At 56.5% G+C, this 20,095-nt stretch overlaps 1 protein-coding gene and 2 long non-coding RNA genes across 7 annotated transcripts; 2 read left to right on the top strand and 1 right to left on the bottom strand.

Annotated features, from left to right (window-relative positions):
- LOC147371975 (uncharacterized) lies at positions 1-2,480 on the top strand. Of its 2 annotated transcripts, none has more exons than XR_015163868.1 (2): positions 1-251; positions 735-1,436. It is a non-coding gene; the product is annotated as an uncharacterized LOC147371975 (long non-coding RNA). The 2 variants fall into 2 exon arrangements; XR_015163869.1 differs by lacking the exon at positions 735-1,436 and adding an exon at positions 1,681-2,480 and having other exon boundaries at positions 129-251.
- Positions 1,856-19,995, bottom strand: AGAP2 (ArfGAP with GTPase domain, ankyrin repeat and PH domain 2). Of its 4 annotated transcripts, XM_086400271.1 has the most exons (19): positions 13,385-14,672; positions 11,606-11,664; positions 10,875-10,962; positions 10,603-10,688; positions 10,308-10,455; positions 9,100-9,234; positions 8,666-8,775; positions 8,078-8,236; positions 7,842-7,928; positions 7,653-7,757; positions 7,067-7,229; positions 6,766-6,885; positions 5,919-6,047; positions 4,946-5,005; positions 4,566-4,714; positions 4,376-4,466; positions 4,031-4,253; positions 3,646-3,901; positions 1,856-3,457 (listed from the first exon to the last, which is right to left on the bottom strand). In XM_086400271.1, exons 1-19 carry the CDS (start codon positions 14,538-14,540, stop codon positions 3,215-3,217), a joined length of 3,567 nt encoding a protein of 1,188 aa, XP_086256397.1. In that variant the 5' UTR covers positions 14,541-14,672; the 3' UTR covers positions 1,856-3,214. The 4 variants fall into 4 exon arrangements, with proteins under 4 accessions (XP_086256397.1, XP_086256399.1, XP_086256398.1 ...); XM_086400273.1 differs by lacking the exons at positions 4,946-5,005; positions 13,385-14,672 and adding an exon at positions 18,178-19,995; XM_086400272.1 differs by lacking the exon at positions 4,946-5,005.
- On the top strand, positions 14,360-18,181 carry LOC147371974 (uncharacterized). Its single transcript, XR_015163867.1, has 3 exons — positions 14,360-14,495; positions 17,759-17,935; positions 18,038-18,181. It is a non-coding gene; the product is annotated as an uncharacterized LOC147371974 (long non-coding RNA).
- Positions 19,996-20,095: the final 100 nt, after the last annotated feature.

The raw sequence follows: 20,095 nt of genomic DNA, 5'->3' as shown, positions 1-20,095 counted from the left end.
CAGAAACTAATACAACATTGTAAATCAACTATATAATTCAATAGAAAATAAAAATAAATAAGAAAGAAAATAGAGTTCTAGACACTTTGCTAGATTTAATCATTTTGTACTTTCAATAATAAATTCCTTTTTACTTTCCTTTGGCTTCTGGTGAAACTCCCAGCTGTGCTAAGGCAAACAAGAGGAGGGGAGCAGGATGTGTGGCAGATGGTAACTGGAAGAGGGAAGAGCAGATAGCAGCAGGAATCCAGGTGAGGACCCCAAGGGGAACTGGGAAGTTGGCGTGGACGTTAGGGGTAGCAGCACCCCTCCAGCCCGCAGGGAATTCACTTGTAGAGTCCTGTTCTGCCACAGTCTGGAGGACCACCTTTTACATTTCCCACAGGCCAAGATGCAGCCCATGACAAAAAGAAGCCAGTGGAGTCCTTAGTGTGGGGATCTGATGTGGGACTGCTGACACCTTGACCACCTTTCACTGCTAGGAACTGAAAGGAACATCCCACTCGCCCTCTGGTTCCCTGTGGTCATTCATTCTCTCCAGGGTCCTTGTTTCCTTCCCACAGTCTCTCACATTCAAGCTTCTGAGGAAGGGAGTGAGTTTTTGCTACCAAAAAAGAAAGTGAGGATGGAGTGGGGGCATCTAGGGGCTCTGATGAAGGCGGGCATGGTGGCTGGGTCTCCCAGTTGAGTCTTCTTTGCTACTTGCCTCTCTTCCTCTTGCTTTGCCTTCCCAGACCACACACCTGCAACTACATCTGCAACCCTGACTCCACCTTCTCCTGGGTCAGACTGCTGTGCTAGGAGGCCACCCAGCCTAGGACCCTGCAGAAGCAGGACCTCCCATGTGAGTGGGATCTGGGCTCCTTCGTGCAATCAGCTCACCGGCGCACCTGTAGCTGAATGGCCCTCGTGAGGCTGAGTGTGCCTGGGGGGCCAGAACCAACTCCACTGGAAGACAATGGGCCATAGACTGGTTTATCAAAGTGGCTGACAACATGTGTGTGGCTGTGCCCAGGTTGCTGGCCCAACAGCACCCCCATCTGGCCCCTCTACCAGGTTGAATGCTTTCAGCTGCAGACAAGGAACAGCAGGACTGGCTACATGCTGAACCACAAGATGCTGCAGCTCCTGGCGCAGTGCTGGCCTCAGGCTGCCATGTCCTTGCAGTCTTGTGCATGTCATGGGGGTGGGCAGATGTCTGCCTCAGTGGAGCTGGAGTTTGTGACACCAGTGACATCTGTGGTTGGGAGATCTCCCAGCTCTTCCCTCCCTGCCAGGAGAGGGACTCTACTGTAAAGCTCTACTTCTGGTACCAGATGCTCAAAGTGAGTAGTCTGGCCTGGGGTGGTCCTCCAGGGCTGATGCTGGAGCCCTGACCAGGTGCCCTCTGAACAAATATTGTTCAGATTACAAATAAACAGATGCCACCAAGATAACTTATCCAAGATCACTTAACTATGAAGCGGAGGTACTGGTGTCAAAAACAGATTTGACTCCAAAGTTCTTGCTTTTAACCAAAGTGACCTTATCTTCTCATTCCTCCAAGCAGCCCCCTCCCGTCTTCTCTAAACTTCACACCCCAACTCCCACCCAGAACAGGAGTCATCTTGGGAGTTAGTGACTCCTCTACTCCCTGGGTCCCCACTGTTGCTCTGACTTGCCTGTCTCCTTCCACTCCAGGAACTGCTGCACATGATGGAGTACCTGACCTACCACCTCGTGCCCCTGGATACTGCCCTGCCACCAGCCCCAGCAGGAGGCACCCGCCCTAGCCCTCTCCCACCTCCAGTTCCCCAGCCTGACCAAGGCCATTCCCTGACCCAGCTCTTCAAGAACAGACCAGCAGCTCACCCCCTAGACAAAATCACTTCCTCTTTAATTGCTGTTGATGAAGATTCACACCACTTGCCTTGGAGATGATGAGGGGGTAGTATCCCCTGCTGCTCCCGCCCCTCTTCTCTCCCCAATTACCTGGTCCTCTGCAAAATATTTTAGCCAGGGAAAAAAAAAAAAAAAGACCGGAAACCACTGACACAGACGGCCCAAGGGCTGGGTTGATTGAGGGAGGCGGGGCTGGGCCAGGTAAATTCACCCCACCACCCCCTTTCTGGGGATGGGACAGGGAGGTCTGGAAACCCTCCCAGCCGCCTCACACCATCTTAACCCTGGCTGGGAGGGATCATGGAGTTGAGAGATGGGTCTGGAGCTGCTCCAGTGGGAGGGAGGGGCTGGACAGGAAGAATAGTGGGGGAGGGGTCCCACTGTAGGGGTGCCCCCTACCCCAGATCACCACGGGCGCTGCACAGTCACAGGGACGCAGTCACGGTCACAGACACTCACAACCCGAGAGCACCCCCACCCCACCCCACCCTCTGCCCACCCTTGGCTTCCCCTACCCTGAAACGCCCTCCCCAAGCCCTGCCCGCCCCCGCCCCTTGGTTGGGGAACAAAGCAATAAATTACAAGGCCCCTCCCCAGTCCCCCTTAGCACGCTCTTGCTCTGTCCCTTCTCCCTCCCAAGAGAGTAGTGAGGAGGGACCCAGGTTTTTGGCTCCCCCGACCCTTTAGCTTCCATCCATGGGTGGATGTGGGGGGAACGTCCTGATTTCCACTCCTCTTGGTCCCTTTCACGGAAAGGGTTGGGGACCCCCTACCCCCATGGGCAGCAGGGGTCCTGCCCCTCGCTGCCCTTCCCCCTTCACTGGGCAGTGAGATTAGCATGGAGGGGTAGGGTCCCCCTTATTGGCCCCAAGTCCCAGGGCTAAGCCTTCCCACGTACTAACCCCTCCCTGTGGCGTGGCGTCGCCCCAGGAGCCAGCCTGGGTAAATGCTCCCGCCGTGGGATAATCGAATACAGGCAGGACTTAGTCCTTTCCCCCACCCCTAGGGGGCACATTCAAACGGCCAGGAGCAGGAACCTCGGCGGGGGAGTCCCTCCAGCGGGTAGACCCAGAGCAATCCGAGTGTGGAAACAGTGGAGAGGGGGCGTGTCAAGCTGGGGTCTCCATGCCTCGTTGGGGAGAGGGAAGTGAGTTTGTGTCTTCTGGGAGGCGCGGGGGCTGTGCCCTCTTGCGGGGATGGGGTGGGGGAAGAAGTGCTCCCACGGGAACGAGGTGCGGATCGGAGAGGTGAGTGGGTGCATCTGTCCAGCGGTCCACCCGGTGTGGTCGTGCCCGGCCCGTGTGGGGGTGGGGGTGTCTCTCCGGCGGCGCAACTATACCAGCGCGACTGGAGCGTCGGCTCGGCCCACGCTGGCGGCGCTGCTCCGGCGGCGGGGGCTGGGCGTGGCGGTAATGCTGGGGGTGGTGGCCGCACTGGGAGTGGTGGCCGTGCTGCCGCCCTCACACGGGCAACCGTGCTGGAGAAGGATGTCGGCGCACAGTTGACTCCCAGCCTGGCGAGCGTAGAAGAGCGCGGTGCGGCCCTGAGCGTCGCGGGCGGACACGTCGGCGCCGTACTAAAGGGGGCGGAGACGGCCGCGTTACGGTGCGTCCCCGGGGCCAATCCCCTCCCGCCGGCTCCCCGGGATCGCCAGGCCCACTTTCACAGGGTGCGTTTGGGGATCTCGCGCCGCCCATCGCGCGCCTGCCTGTTTCCCAGACGGAACCCTCAAAGCCCCCTTTACAACATCCCCGGTTCACTTACCCACAGCAGCAGTTGCGTGATGACTACGTGGGAGAGCTCGGCCGCCAGGTGAAGTGGAGAGCGAAGCTGCGGGTCCTCTACGCTGGTGTCGAGCGGCCCGTGTCGCGCGTGGGCCAGAAGCAGGAGAACGGCGGCCACGTCCTGGGCCTGCACCGCGGCCCACAGCTGGCGGCCCAGCGGTTCCTCAGAAGTGCCCAGTGGCGCCAGGAACAGCAGCTGTTCGTATTTGGCGCGAATCCATGACTCACGCTCCTCCCTGCGACACCAGAGATCAACAGGAAAGGCTCTAGGGACCTCCCACCCCAAGACCTCTGCTCCCTACCCAGGTGACCCTCCTGGGAGCTGCACACACTAAGTTGCCCCCACCCCTCTTCTGCGCGCGTACCGCGAAGAGTCCCGCGTGGGTTTGACGCGGCCCCGCGTGTCACTCTCCCACACGCGGTTGGCCATATCGTTGCCAATGGCTGTCAGCACCAGGGTCAGCTCCCGCGGCCAGTCGTCCAAGTCGAGCGAGCGAACGCGGGACAGGTGTGTGCCCAGGTTCCGGTGAATGCCAGAACACTCGATGCAGATGAGTGCGCCCAGGTTCAAGCTGGCCCACGTGGGGTCTGGGGATGGAATGCAGGGTCAGCTGCCTGGCCGAGCAGCTGGACGGGCCACCCAGCAGCATTCATCAGTTCCAGCGAACCACACTCCCTCCCGGGTCTCTCCACTGCCCCCTTGTGCTCACTGGGGGCCCCGCAGTCCACGCAGATGGAGTTCCCCTTGGCATTCCGGATCGCCTGGATGGCCACGGCTTCGCTTTGGCTGTCTGTGCGCAGCTGCAGAAAGGGTTGGAATTAGTCAGACTCTCCTCTGAGCCCTTCTCCGGACGCCTCAGACACTCACCTCTGCTTTCCGCCCAACACCCGACCCTTTACCTTGACCTTGCTGCTCTCACAGCACTGGAGACTGGCTAGGATCTGACTTTCGATGGCCTGAACCCAGGCGTCCCGCTCCTCAAAACTGGCTGCCTCAAAGTGCCATGTCTGACCAGTGCTGGACACGATCAGGAACTCGAAGTTTTCTTCTAGGTGAGGGGATGGGATGGGGTCATTAGGGACAGAATTCAAACAGGAGCTGCCTTGCCCAAACCATTCCTCCCAGAGATCCATCCCAAGCCCCTGGGAATGGAGCAGAGTGGTTGGGGAAGCAGAGGGTGCGGGAGAGCAGGAAGCCCAAGCACATGCAGGGGAAGGCAGGGGCACCCCCACCCCTCTGCACCCCAGCTCAGCGCCCCACCCAGCTCCCCACTTGTTACCTGCTTTATAAATATTTCTTAAACTACCAAAGGATTTTAGTTTCCACATTTTGCGCTTGGCTGGTTTCCCGAAGCAAAGGAGATAGAGATAGAATGGAGAGCAAAACAGAGAAAGAGACCAAGAAAGGAGAAAAAGAGAGGCAGATGGAGAGGTGGAGAGAGAGATAGTGACAGAGAGTGCCAGAGACAAAGCAGGACAGACAGATGGGGAGAGAAAGCAGAACTAAAGTCAGTGGCCCCCGAGCAGAGAAGAGCGGAAGCCAAGAGCCATGAAAGTAGGCAGATCTGGAACCTGGGTCTGAGCACCCGGCAGAGAGCAGGGGCGGTAGGGACTGGGTATCATGACCAATGAGGAGCCGGGTCTCTGGGAGGGGAAGGGATGACCAGGATCTGAGGGAACATGGGGAAGGCGGACAGGAGTTCAGAGGCCAGGGGTGAGGGGTCCCTGGGGTTCAGGAGGAGTCTCATGGGTCTGTGGGAAGTCACAGGGAGGCAGGAATGGAAATCACTGTAGTCAAAGGCTGTTGTGGGAGCTTGGCAATCACAGAAAGTTATTGGGAACAGGAGCTGGGTGAGTAGACCCCAGGAGCTGAGGAGTCACTGGGGGACACTGAAGTCAGAGACTGAGTCCTTGGGGATAATGGGGCCTTCTGGGCACAGGGGCTGGGGTGTTAAGCAGAGTTGGGTCTGGAACATGAACTAGAGGGTCATTAGGAGAGGGAGCAGGAGCTACAGACTTACAGGGGTCATTGAGAACAGGGGCTGGAGCCTATTGCCATAAAAGGCATTGGCTAGGGAATAGGAGGAAGCACAGGGGCTGAGGGGCATCCATCCATTTTTCACTAAATAATGTACAGAGTGGTGATGATAGTCAAGCACTCCGCTCAGGCTCCTTTCCTCCTCCTGCAGGGGTGACCTGGAGTTTGGGGGTGAGGGTCCAGGGTGAGAGTGAAACTGCCCACCAGGGCCTCACCTTCAGCCTGCCCAGCCGAGCCTTCAGTTTTAGATGGTGTCGTCAACTTTTTCCTCCTCTGTTTCTTCACCATGGGAGAAGGAGGGGGTTCCCGACTCAGGGGGCTCAGGTCTCCAGATGGGGTACAGTCTTGGGGAGGGGAACACAGCTGCCTCAGCTGTCCCCTCCACAGATTCCCTGATTTCTCCATAGCCTGTCTCCCCTGAACTAGATTTGGCATTTTAGGGTCCCCCTCCTCAGCCATCCCTCTCTAGGAGGTCCCCTTTGATCAATCCTGGGGAGGAGGGCAGATGAGTGGTTTAGAGTCAGACCTGTACTCAGATCCTGGCTCTGCCACTTACTGGCCTTGAGACCTTGAGCAAGTCACTTAATCTTCTGAGTCTCAGTTTCTTCATCCCTAAAATGGGGATAATAATCTTGACCCAACAAGGTTGTTGTGAGGACCACTTGTTACAATGTTACTTGCTATTTGTTTAAAAAATTCATATTTCCAAACATTCCAAACGTTGATGGCTGGCTATGTGCAGGACAATGTTCTCAGTTTAAGCCTCAAAGCAACCCTCTGAGGTAGAAACTATTATCTCCATTTTACAGATGAGGAAACTGAGATGTAGAGAGGTCAAGTAACTTGAATCCTCAAGTTCAGGCAGCTTAGCTCTAGAACCCACTTGTCTTAGCCATTATGCTAAACATACTATGACTGAGCTTGGTGCCTGGGTACCCAGTCATTGCTTGGGGTGTCCACTTATTCACTGAGTCGAGCCTCCAAGTTCCCACCCCAGTTTTAGTTCCCACCGCATCCCTTCTGGATCTGGAAGACAGTAATGGAGGGTGATTCCTTACTGACCGGTGCTGAGGGCTCGTGCCAGGCTCCGGTCTGGCTTCAGCAGGTGCTTGGATGTCTGGTCTGGTGGTGGCTGCAGGGAGCTAGGGCTGGGGCTTGGGCTTGGGGTAGGAGTGGTGGCTTCTGTCAGATGGGGAAGAAAATAAATCCTCAGTGAGTTACTCAGTCTCTGAGTGATTCCTTATGTGGTCCCTTGTCATTACCCATCTTCCCACTTAACCAGTCCCATTCCCCTCTTCCTTCCGCCTCCTCTTTTTCCTAGCCCTGGCCCCTCTCCTGCCCCTCTGTCAGCAGCCCCACTCACCAGGACCTTCCCCCATCTGGACAGTGCTCATGTCCTTGACCAGCCCGTTGATGCTGGCTGAGGGGCCAAAAGCAGAGATGGCCCGTGGGGGCCGCTTGCCAGGGACTTTGACTGTTGTTCGTAGTAAGTCCATCTCCTTGCCATGGGTACTGTGGATGTAATCCTACAGGAGTATACGGGTTGAGAGTGTAGGGAATGTTGGGGTCCTCAGTAGTGCTGGGAGGCAGCCAATATTATGGGCAGAGAGGGACTGGAGAGAGAGCTCTGGGAGCTGATTGGGTTGGGATGAGCCCAACAGACTGGGCCCAGCACTGTCTCCCCCAGAAAGCATCCCTGAATGGCAGGCCAGGTAGAGGTCTTTTCTCCATCTGCTCACACTAGATTGCAAGTCCTCGGGAGATGGATTTACATTTCTATCTGCAGCATGGGCACATGGTAGCTGCCTAACAGATGTTTTGCTAAAGTAAAAAGAAGAGGACTAGCACTTCCCAGAACCAGTGTTGATATCTGCTAGAGGCACAGACTGGAAGAGCTAGAAGTGCACCCAAGGCCAGCCACTGTAGCCCAGCCAGTCTCTGGCACTCACATTAATGCTGGGGTGGTAGAGTAGGAAGCCATTACTGGACAAGGTCACATATTTTTTCTTCCATTCTTTGTTCAAGGAGTTGCCACTTCGCTTTAGTAGGAAGCTCTGAAGAATGGAAAGAGACATGTGGGAGAAAACCCAGTGAAGACCGGCTCCCCCCAGCCCAACCCCAGTCCCTGGACCACCCACCTGTTTGATGGGGATGGCTCGCCCACTTCCTGTTGTCTCTCCCCGACTGTCCAAGCTCCGTTTCTCAGAGTCACTGCCCCGACGATTCTGGAATGGTTATTGGCATCAATTAGAGGATGGATATGCTGATGGAAGGACATGAGAGACAGATGAAGGGCCAACAGAGAGATTTAGCGGCCAGGGAAGATAGGCATGTAACAGGGGACAGGCAGATAGGGGGTTAGACTGTCTAATACCGCAAAAAGGCTGGTCCTACGCTTGGCTGCCCGGTGCAGGGACCCTGGTGTGCTCAATCCGGCCACTGCAGCTGCCTCAGCCCGGAGCTCCCGGTGACCGACATTGGGTGAGGACGGGAGAGAGGAAGAGTAGTCGCTAGTGTGGCCCCCGTTACCAGCCTGCAGGCAAACAGAGGGCTCAGAACCACCGAGGGGCCCCCAGCCCACCAGGCTAGAGTTACATCAAGTGATGAGGAATTTGAGATAGTCCCTCATCTCATCACCATTTATTTGTATTATCATTGATAATAAAATTCTTCACTAGCGTTGTCACAGTGCTTTATATTTTGCAAAGGTTGACTTCACAAGTATTATGCCATACAATTTTCCTGACAACCTTGGGATGTTTAGGTGAGTTGCTCAAGGACACTGCAAATGGTGTTTCATACCTGGTTGATTTCCAGTCTGATGCATTTTCTACAAACTATCACCACCATTTCCATCTGCCCTCACCCCCACAACTTCCTTGGGTTCTTTGTGCCTCTCCTTGGACCAGCCCCTCCTCTAATTCCCACCAGCCCTTCTTTGGACCCTGAAACCCTGACTCACCTGCCCAGCTACAGGAGTGGAAGCTGCTGAGTGGCTTGGGGAGCTGGGGAGGGACTTGCAAGCAGCCAGAAGCTGCTGCTGCTTTCGCAAGGTCACCACTTTCTGGGCCACTGGAGGAGGGGAGGGGAAGAAGGCATGAGCAGGGCAGATATCCAAGACCACCCTTTCATGCCCAACTTTGAGAAGTGCCCAGGAGATAACAGGCTCCAACTTCCTTGTTACTGTGGCCTTCATGCCATCTGTGGCCTTGCCAGCTCCTCCTGCCCAGAAGGACCTGTGGCTATTAAGCAAATCTTCTCTGACCTCCCTGGTCCCTCCTCCCTCCCACGCAGGCTAATTTCCTGTCGCTCACAGAGGGAGGCCTGGAGGTGGGACCTTGAGGAATATCTAAGTCCCCCTGCCGTCCAACACGTGCAGGGGATGGCCAAGCTCACCCTCCTGGAACACCCGATCCACATTGAGCCCATAGGTTGCACAAGTCTCATAGTAGCTGCAGCGCTTCATATCAGCACACAGAGCCCTGGCGCGAGCATCGCCCACCACGCGGGGGGAGGAAGCGCTGATCCTGTCTGAGGGGACGAGAAAGAAGGAGTGGTAGATGAGGGCTCCCATGCCCACTTTGCTGCTTTCCCTTCTTCTGGGTTCTAGTCCTAGTCTGGGACCACTGCTGCTGCTGCTGCTGCTGAGTCGCTTCAGTCGTGTCCAACTCTGTCCAACCCCATAGATGGCAGCCCACCAGGCTCCCCCGCCCCTGGGATTCTCCAGGCAAGAACACTGGAGTGGGTTGCCATTTCCTTCTCCAATGCATGAAAGTGAAAAGTGAAAGTGATCGACTGCAGCCCACCAGGCTCCTCCATCCATGGGATTTTCCAGGCAAGAGTACTGGAGTGGGGTGCCATCACGTTCTCCGCTGGGACCACTAGGGATAGGGTATGAGACAATATCCCTCCTATGACCGGGTGCAATGGGAGCGTATAGTCTTTTCTGAATGTTGGGCCCAGCTGCATCACGAGTAGGCTGGGTGAGCTCGGTGTGCGAGTCTTCAAAGAATACTCCAGAGCTGACTGGAACGTCCTGATAAGGTCTGACACGGCTGAGGCTTCTGAGTGGCACTCCCCCTGCCCTGCAAATTCAGTGAGTCCTGAACTGAGTGGGAGGACACCTGGCAGCATATGAACTGGGATGAGGCTGAATGTCCATGGTAACAGGTGGACTGTTCATCTGCAGCAGGAAGCCAGGAGGCAAGCAACAGGTGGAAACAGCCACCTGCAGGACAGGCATCCAGACAGAAAGACCTGCCAGCTTCGTACAGGTGGGTCCTGGAGAAGCTTTTCCTGGCTCTGCTGGGGAAGAGGGCCTGGTGGTGGCATCAGGAAACAGCAGTGTGAGAATACCAAGCAGGTGACACCTCAGAGGAAGGAGGTTGCCACTGCAGCTGTCCTTCCTGGAGGGTCCTGTTTTCTCTCTCAGACCTTGGGGAGTTTGTGTTTGATTTAACGACTCATTTAGAGACCAGGCTCCTTCCAGAGGGTTACTGAAATCCAAGTGGCCCTGTCCACACACCTTGCCAAGCTCTCACTTGTGTTGGGTGATACCCAGTAGCAACTCCCCTGAAAGCTGTGCTTCCCCAGCCCCTCCTTACCTTGTGTCCCCACCAGTGCCAGGGCAAGGCCTCCTCGTCCCTCACCCCGAAGGGAGCTCAGCTGCCCGTGAAGACGGCTTACGGCCTGGAAACTGTTCTCATCCTCCAGGCTGAAGACGAAAATCACAGCATCTGCCCAGCCTGAGAACTTGCGGAGGGTGAGGGAGCAAATGGATGGTCAGACAGGTCCACTCCTCTGGATGTTATTCCCAAGGAGACCTGGGAAACCAGAGGCCTCTCCTTTGGCCAGTGCTGACCCCAGCCCACCTGCCTACACCATCATCTCATCCCTCACCTTGGCATCGGGTGCCCCAGCTTCCTCTCGGATCAACACCAGATGAGTCTGTCCATCCACCAACATTTCTTTCTTGTGCTGCTCACCTGTCCAGAAGAGTTGGAGTGATAGGAGGTCAGAGGTCATAGGTCACCAAATCTCCCCATGCTCCTTGTGTTTTAGCTGTTGTGGCTGCATTCTTCCCTCTGGTCACCATACCTGCAGAGTCATTGATCACATTGCCCAGATCCCTGACCCCAACCCTTAGCTTACTATGGCTCCTGAGAACTCACTCTCTGTCTTCTCCAGGACCTGGTATGAACCAGTCAGGAATCGGTGGATAAGCGATGACTTCCCACTCCGGGCATCACCCAGCACACCCTGAGGAAAGGTTGTAGAGCAGAGATGGAAGGAATTAAGAAGCGGTAGGATGACTGAGTCTGAATATTCCAGAGAACTCAAAGGGACTGGCAGTGTTAAGTCTTCCAAGCAGGGTTCTACAGGGCCTGGGTGACATCAGTCAGGAGGGCATTTGCGAGGATCAGGCCACGAGTGTTGTAAGAAATGATCCCAAGCTAGAAGTGGACCACAAGCTGAAGAATGTCAATTCAGTGCCATTTTTTTTTTTTTTTTTTGGTGGGGGGTGGGGAGGTGTTCTGTTGTTTAGGAAACATACCAGATGCATGTCTGGTGAGGGACATGTTACAGCTCTAGGCACTAGTTGGAAATTTTTACCCAGTTCTAGGCAACAGAACATGAAGGACTGAAGGGGAGAAGTCAGAAATGAGGAGAAATCTGGAAGAGGACCATGGACCAGCAGGAAGAAGGGAAACTATAGAAGGAAAAGTTATGAGGATGTATCAAGCCCCAGGAAGGTGCTATGAAGGTAGAATCTCAGGAGAACTGGAAAACTATTCCCCATTCTCATAGAGGGAGGGAAGGGAAGAGGTGAAGGTGAGAGAGCTGAGAGTGCCAGTGGCAGGGAGATCAATCTTCATACAGACAAGGAGACTGGGTTACCTACCAGGCGCAGTTCAGGAATGGAGCGGCTCAAAGTCCATTCCTGGCTATTGATCACAGCTTCTGTAACAGAAAAGGAGTCTTAAGAGGGATACTCCAGGCCAAGGAGGGCTCCCAACCCTCAGTTACCCCTCTCCTTTTGTAGTTGCCCTGCCTGGGCTGGAGAGCTGTGTGGAAAAGCTGAGTTGAGAGTGGTCCCCAGTCCTCCCATCCTAGTCTCTCTCCCCACAGCTGTTGCTGCCGCTCAGTGGTTGCTTAGCAACGGAGCCAGCAAGACAAAAATACTTCAGTGGGCATCTCCCTTAAAACACATCCCCAAACGTGAGTCCCTGCCCCAGACTGGGGGACCAAGGCTCTGACAGTTGACGGGTCTTCCCTCTGGAAGGCGAAAAGGTGTCCTGCTCACCAAACTGACTGATTCCCAGGGTAAATCCCCAGAAAAAGGGACTGGGACATAGGAGGGAGTGGGTCCGCCTCAATCTCCCTTTCATAGGACCGAACCTGAAGTGAAGATATCATTCCCCCTTTTCAAGGTCAACGGCACTGTGGCTCTGACTCCTCCCCACAGCCCAAGGAATGGAGCTTGGATTTTTCTATACCCCCTTCTCATACCCTTCTCACCAGCACCCTCCAGAAGAACGATGGGGAACCGGGCTCCACTCCCAGGCCGAGAGAAGCCACCGGCCTGGGGAGGGATAGAGCGGGGGGCGGGAGAGGAAAAGATGCTCCTTCCGCCCGCCGGGTCCAGCCCCCGCGCCTGACACTAGCCGGACGTTCCCGGGGCGCCGCAGCTGCGGCGGGAACTCTGGGATCCGGAGCCATCTGCTCCCACCCGCTCGAGAGCCAAACCCCGGGGGCCGCCTGCGCTCCCGGACTCGCCACCTCTCCAGGGAGTGTGAGCTGAACCGAGACGCCCTCGCCTCTCTTTCCCAGAAAATAAATAAATAAAAACCACCACCACCACCACCCCCCCACCGCCACCGGAAAAAAAACAACAACAACAAAACAAAAAACAGTACTTTCTCCGTACCCCTCCCAAGTCTCCAGGGGTAAGAATTGCCTTTGCAGCAGTTCCACCCCACTGAGTCACTCCCCCTAGGTCAGGCCCCCTAGGAATTTCAATGCGCTCTGGGGCTGGGGTGGGCGGTGGGGGGTAGTGAGGCTACCTATCCGCCCCCTCTCACTTCACAGGCAAGTGTTCAGCACGTTCCAGCCCCCGTGCACTCCCGTACTGCCCAATTCGCCTTCACTGAATGGAAAGAACCCTGTCCCTTCCTGCTAGAAACCTCACCAGCCTGCTCTCAGCCCAGCAAAAGACCTGTCCCTGGCGAGGACTGTCTGCAAGGTCACTCTGATGCCACCCACCCCAAGTGCTCAGGAGAAACTGAGGCTTCCCCACCCCTTTCTCCTTCAGTAACCCTCTGGGCAACGCAAAGCCGTTTCCATGCTCCCAGAGGCCAGCTGAAGCTGGGAGTGGAGTCTGGGGCTTCTCTGGGAGCAATTTCCTACAGCCGCGCTGACCAAGGGCATTATTTATCCCAGAAAGCTCTGAGGCTTTCTGAGTCTCTCTGACATCGTCGTCTCTCATGTCCCACAATGCCTACTCACCCCACTTCCAGGACCTCTTATCCTTTTTGCCCCAGTTCTTGGCAGAGAAATGAACCTGGTTAATCCATCCACCCAAGAAGCTTCTCTCAGTCAGTCCTGCACACCACTCCTCCACCCCAAGCTGAGCATTCCAGGTGCCCTCCCCTCCCTGTCCTCAGGCCCTGGGCCTACTCACTAGGGGAGGCGCGGAGCTCTGCACCCAGCAGCTCCCTAGACCCGCTGCCGGAAGACAGGACCGGCGGACCCGGAGGGGGCCCGGGGCCAGGAGGCCCTCCTGTGCTCTTGGTAAAGATGCCGCTGATAAACTTGAGCATCTTGCGATCTCGAGTGGATGCTCGGCCCCCCTCCCGGCCCCGTTTCAGCCCGGGAGCTGGAGGCTCCAGAGTGATTGGAGGTGCAGGCCCGGTGGGCAGCGCGGAGGCGGCGGTGACAGCAGAGGTGGGAGTCAGGGTGGCTGGGACGGTTAGCGGAGGAGGAGAGCCGGCAGGCGGTCCTGGGTGCAAGTCACTGTTGTCCAAGGTCTTACTCTTGCCTTTCCGAGGGGACAGCTTCCCTCGGACTCCGGGCCCAGCCCCGACCCCACCAGAGGTCGTGGCTGCCGCTCCCCCTCCCCCGGCGGCGCCGGCGGCGGCAGAAACTCCAGTCCCGGCGCTGCTCTTTGACCCCTTGACCCTGGGCTTGCCCTCGCTTTCGGGCCATGACAGGCGGCTACCGGCGCCCTTGCCCCCGCCGGCTTTGGCGCCACTCGTGGTCACGGTCTTGCAAGGTTTGGGAGCCGGCGGAGGAGGCGCCACCTTGAGCCTCCGGCTGCCGGTGCCGGGGTGCGGGGAAGACGAGCCGGGAACGCCGACTCCCGCCCGGCCTTCGGGTTCCGGGCCCCCCCAGCTCGGGCTGCTGAGCAGGGGGCGCCGGGAGGAGGTGGGGGCGCCCCCGGGCTTGGGGTCTGGACTCAGGCCCCCGGAGAGCGAGGGTCCGGGAGGGGCGGCCCAGAGGGAGAGGCGGCGGCCGGGAGCTGGGGAGACGGGGCGGGCCGGGCTGGCCGGAGCCGGGGACAGGGCGAGGGGCTCGGCGCCCCCGGCGCCCGCGCTGCTCGTGCTGATCCATAGCGCATCCTGCCGGTGGAAGAGCCGCTCGTGCCGCTTCTTGCCCGGCTCCTCAGCGCCTCGGGGGCTGCCGGGATCCGCGGTCTCGGTACCTCTGGTCCCAGGGGCGCCGGCTGCGGCCGCAGACGGAGAAGGCGGCGGCGGAGGCACCGACTCGAGCTTGACCAGGGTCAGCGAGATGAGGTAGGTCGTTGTCCGGCGCTGAAGCGCGCCCGCGCCCCGGCTCATGGGGCCCCGAGACCCCAGAGCTGGGGAGGGGAGGGGACTCCCCCGGACTGCCTCAGGGGGGCCCGGCCATGGGGCCGCCCTGCTCGCTGCCCCCAGCCCCCGGACCCCGCTGAGCCCCCGGCCCGGCTCCGCTGTCGCCGCCGCCGCCGCCGCCTCCGCTTGCGCCCCCCTCCCATCACACGGGGCGCCCCCTCCCCATGCTCCCCGCCCTGCGCCCCCACCCCGTTGGAACCCCGGGACCTTGGTGCTGCTCCAAGGAGGCGCGCCGGACCCTGCACCCCGGCCTGGGTGGGGGCGCTGAGATGGGCGGGGGAGGGCGGGGAGGACTGTAGTGGGGGCAAAAGGGGAGAGGGAGGAAAACGGGGCAGAAAAGAGGAACCCGGGGCTGAGGGAGAGGAACCGGTGCGGGGGAGGCAGGGGCGGGGAACGAGGGACTCGAGGGACAGGGGCCGCGGATGGGGTCGAGGGGGGTCTTTAGGAGGGTGGGAAGCTAATGGGGCTGGTCGTGCGGGGGATTCGCAGGGGCGCGGGGAGGATGCTGGGCATGGAGATACAGGCGCCGGCGGGGGAGGAAGGAGGGAAGCCGGAGGGGGTGGGAACCCACAGGTCTGGGGTCCGGGAGAGGAGGGGCATGAGATCCGGGCGCAGGGTCCGGGGGGCTCGCCGGGGCTCGGCTCGGTCCGGATGCGCGCTGTGTCCGGGCGCTCCCCTCACAGTGAGGAGGAGGCGGCCCCCCGCCCCCCCACCCAATCTCTCCCCCACCTTCTCTCCACCAGCACGGCTGTCTGCGAAGGCGGTGCAAAATCCAGGACTGGATTTCCCTCCCAAATCCTGGGCTGGATTTCCTGGAACTTGGACTCATCTACTCCAACATTGAGCCCCCTCCCCTAGTACACCTCGGTTAGGGAGCGCTACTGTTGGGTGTGGCCTTTAGGCAAGAGAGTAAAAATTGTTGTATGGGTGGGCAATCCCCGGCGAAAACGGAGCAAATTCGGGTTCACTGTCAATTACGGGGAGGCTGACGTGGGAAAATGGGGAGCCTTGAAATCCCTTTCCCAAGACCCCTTGTTTTCCCCAGGTACTTGCACAGGTTCCTCTTCTCACGACCCAGCCCCGTCGCCCACCCCCACCTTCCACACGCAGTGCATTGACTGGGCCATGACTTGAGCCTAACTGTCCCAAAGTGAACTTGGAAAGTGTTCCCTGGGGATGGGGACAAACATGGAACTTAGCAGGGTGGGTGGAAGGAGGGGTTGCCTCAAGTGGAGAGAGATCTACGGAGTGGAGGAGCCCGGCGGAAAAGTGAGTCCCAAGGCTCCAGCTCGGGGCGGAAGGAGAAAGAAGACGTCTACAGATCGACACCACCCCCCATACCAAAATGCATCCGGTCTCCATAGCAACCGTAGCTCCAAGAGCGCCTCAGAAAGAGCGGGGATAAGCAGAGAGGAGGATCGGTGTGTATGGTGGGTGGGGGGACAGGCTGGGTAGTGGAGGCACTACCTTCACACCTGGTTACACACATGCTGAACATTTAGCGGCCCAACATAAAGACCCCGTCAGCTGAGGCAGAGGGTACAGGCCTCCTCTGAGTTCCATTCAGTCTGCTGAGGTTTTCGGGGTGGGGCTTTTTTCCGAAGGTTAAAGAGGAGATAGAATAAAAAACGCCTGCTCTGTGTCCTCCAGCCCTTTAGGGACCCTGGAGTTAAAGGCTGACTGTCCTCCAGCCCGGGGAGAAGGTTGAAAGGGCTAGGCCGATGGAGGACAGAGGATGAGATGGGCAGGTGTGCACCAGTCGAGGGAGGCCTCCCTTCCAGCCTTGAAGTCCCCTCCCTGGGACTCGGGGAGTCTCAGCGTTCCCCTAATTTGGCGTCCCACCCTCCTGACGCAGCGGAGACTATAATAAGTGCTGCCGTGGGCGGCTCTTGGAGGCAGAAGCCGGCGGCATGCTGGGCCCGGTAGGGGATGAGGGGGGAACGGTACCAGGATGCTGGGTGCCCTTTGTTCTCCCTGAAACTTGTACCCAGTCCCTCCGCGGTCCTCAGTCAGCACCCACCAGCGCCCCCCTCCCACCCCCAGCAGAAGGATGACACGATCCCCAGAACAGAAGACCCTTCAACAGCCTTTTCTGAAAGAGGGTGAAAATGTGTTGCTTCTGGCTTAATATTCCTTCCTTTGGTTGCCTCACTTTTCGTTTATGTTCAGTGGGAACAGAATCCTGACTCTTAAGAGTGGAGTGGAACAAATCACTTAGGAAGAGTGGTTTTCTCAGAGTTCAGCCTCCACCCTTCCTCTCTCCCTCCTCTCCAAAGATAAGCTGTGTTCCTCTACCTGGCCTAAACCTCTTTCCTCCCCCACTTTTTTTTTCCCCCCTAAGCAGCGGGTGGAGCTTGGAGGAGGCCTCCCTAGGAGGCCTCATGGGGCCACTCCCTGTTAGGTCTCCTTTTCTAACCCCTGTAGGGAAGTTATCAGCTGTAATTCTTGGCAAAAGGTGGGGGAGAGATGGTGAGAGGGGTACCAGTGGAAGAAAGGCAATGAAAAAGGAATTAGACTGTTCCCTTAGGAACCTGAACCAAACTGTTCCTTCCCCAAGTGAACCAAAAGTTCCTGCTGGCCTCTATCAGAGGGGTCTGGCAGAATCATCCTTGATGGAAAGAACAGTCTCTTGCCCACTCACCCCCCACCACAACCCCCAGGTAGGCAGCAGCATGGAGAGCCTGGAAGAGACCAGGGTATAATGGAGGATATACTTCACCCAGACACCTTTAGTGAGCAAAGTAGCTAGCTTTTATTGGCTCTTTGCAGCTTCAGAGGCAAATTAAATGACACCAGACCAGAGATGACCTCCAGCTCCACTAGTTCCTTAGTGGTGGGGCCTTGTGGATAGAGAGAAGCTACTCCTGCCAGGGCCCCACCACAGGATTGAAGGCTGGGGTGGGCAGGAGGATGTGGCGGATGGTGTTGCCATGGCAGCACTTCCTCCCTGTGTTGTCATCATTGCTTTAATGGCACTAAGGAGGTAGAGCGGAAGGTGTGTGTGTGTGTGGGGGAGACAGGAACAGGAGCACGGGGAGGAAAGGGGACCGAGGAGAGTCCTGGGGACTTCTCTGCACTTTCAGCTGTGCAGAGCATGCTGTGTGAGTGTTATGTGTGTCTGGGAGCCTGAGATACTCTGAGTGGTGTATTTCTGGTATGCGTGTATGTGTGTGTTCTCTCTACAGCTGGAAAACAAGAGGTCACTGATCCTTCGTGGGTCCTGGGAATGACCATATTATCCGGTCCTGGAACCTCCTGTCCCAAACTGCTTCCTGCCCCAGACTCCCCCAGCAGGGTCCAAGTCTACCACGGGTCTGTCACGGCCTGTCTTCCTCATGCTCACCCACTTCTCCATTGCCAAGGTCAGCTCAGCAGTGATCTGTATTTTGATCCCCTGGGAGGACGAGCAGAGTTGGGGAAAAAAGAAGAATGACACCTCCTCTGTCTTTTTACATCCTTTCCAGATGTATTCTTTCCCCAAGTCCAAGCTCCATCTTGAGAACCAGAAAGTGGCTGATTGGGAAATGATGGATGACCCGGCAAGCCCTTATATGCCCCTGCTGGTCCTCAAGACACCCAAGTTGGGAGCTAATCCTTCTCTTACCTCGTACGCTGTCCAGTGAGGCTTGAATACTGTCCCGAAGTTCAGGGTTGCTCACCCTCTCTGCCAGCTTCCTGAGGCGGTTTAGAGCCTGCCTGGCCACCTCATGTCGTCTGACTTCTGCTCTCACTGCAGCTACAGCCAACTGCCTCTGGGCATGCATGTTGCCCAGACCTGTCTTGCTGGGCTAAGAGCAACCACTGGCCCTGAAGCCCATGGCCCCACAGCCCCCAAACCCCAGAAGGCCCCTTCTGTTCAGCCTCAGAACTCCCCTCCCCTGCCCGCCCTTCCGTCTGTCGACTTCACTTCCTGACTGGTGAGTTTCAAACCCACAGCCTGGGTCAGCACTACCTCCTGCACCACCCACCCCCTCTAGCGTTGGCCCATCAGCTCTGCCAGCCAGCCCCTGCCACAATTGCCCAGCCAGGTGGATGGAGAGGTCTTAATGAGCATCCGAGGGCCTCCTGTGGGAGGTGGCTAATTAAGATGGGTGCTGGTGAGGGGAGAGTGTGGCATGTCAGGTCCCAGGTGCAATCCCAAACTTTTTTTTTTTCCAATCCCAAACTCTTGACCTATAGGTTTGTGTACAGTCTCAAACCCTCACAGGAATCCACACACTCTCAGTCTGGCACCTTTAATGCCCTGCATTCCATCTTACGGCTGTACTCCCCACCTACTCTGCACATACAAAGGGTTCACACACTTTACATCTTACAATGTAACCCTTCTTTAGTGGGCTACCCCACTGCAACCACCTCCTGCTTAAAAGGGCCAAGTAGGCACAGGGAGAACAAGTTATGGAGGATAGTAATCTGTAACCAGACAAAACCACCAGGCTCCATGTTCAGTTACTTTCATAATAATTGATTTGTCTATAACACTTAATAGTTTACAACACACTTTCATATATTGACTGCACAACAGGCCCAAGGGGTAGGATTTCTCTCCCTATTTGGCAGAAAAGGAAACTGAAGCTCAGAGTGGCCAGAAAGAGGTGACACAAAGATAAGGATTTAGGTATTCTGATTATAATTCTGATACACTTTTCACTACACCGCCCAACTAAGACGCTCGCCAACCAGCTCCCCTTATGCCTGATACCACTGTCCTGTCCTTGATTTAGTCCCTTAAAGAGAGTGGGTGAGGAACTGAAGGACAGAAAGAGATGCGGTAGGGGGAGGGAGTGAAGAGGAAAACAGTGGGTAGTTTGATGTAATCATTTTGTTTCAGGACTTAAACCTTTCTGGCCCTGCCAAATGCCTCTTCTCCTGTATATCTTACTGAATACTAATTTGTGATGGACAGGGGATTTTAATATATGAATGTGTAGTTGGAGATAAGAGAATTAGATTTGGGATTACCCACTGGAAACTGTAAAATAGCCCAAAAGATAATAACTAGCAGTGAGTGTTTACTATGTGCCAGGTAACCATTCTACATATATCCTAAGCATTCTATATATATTAATTCATTCAATTTTCACAAGAGGTAGGTGTATGGTTATTTATCCCCATTTTACAGATGAGGAAACAGGCACAGGGAGCTTAAGTAACTGGCCAAAAGTTACACAGCTAGATAAGCGCAAAGTTGGAAGCCCTGCGGTCTGACTTGAGCGGTAAGACGGTGCCACTTAGGCAGTCATAGAATCTAAGTACACACAAATGTAAATCATTCTGTAGGGCTGAAGGGAGGTTTTTCATTTGTGTTCCTACTACGACTGCCTCTTTGTTTTGGTGGAAAGAGGAACTCTGTCTTTTCATATCCCCACGCAAAAGGCGGTGCGTCAAAGCACTTATTCCTTAATAAACAGATATTGATCAACCACTACGCCCGCCCCTGGAGTGAAAATGTGAAGACTCCTCCTTCCTCTGATATTTATTCATATTCCAGGCCCCTCCCTTTGTCTTTTTTTTTTAACCGC

Source organism: Bos grunniens, chromosome 5 (assembly GCF_055505025.1).
Source record: "Bos grunniens cultivar Pamir isolate PY7600 chromosome 5, Bosgru_T2T1.0, whole genome shotgun sequence".
Taxonomy (NCBI): Eukaryota; Metazoa; Chordata; class Mammalia; order Artiodactyla; family Bovidae; genus Bos; species Bos grunniens.
The sequence above is the reverse complement of the archived record's forward strand: the minus strand, read 5'-3'. Positions and strand labels throughout refer to the sequence as shown.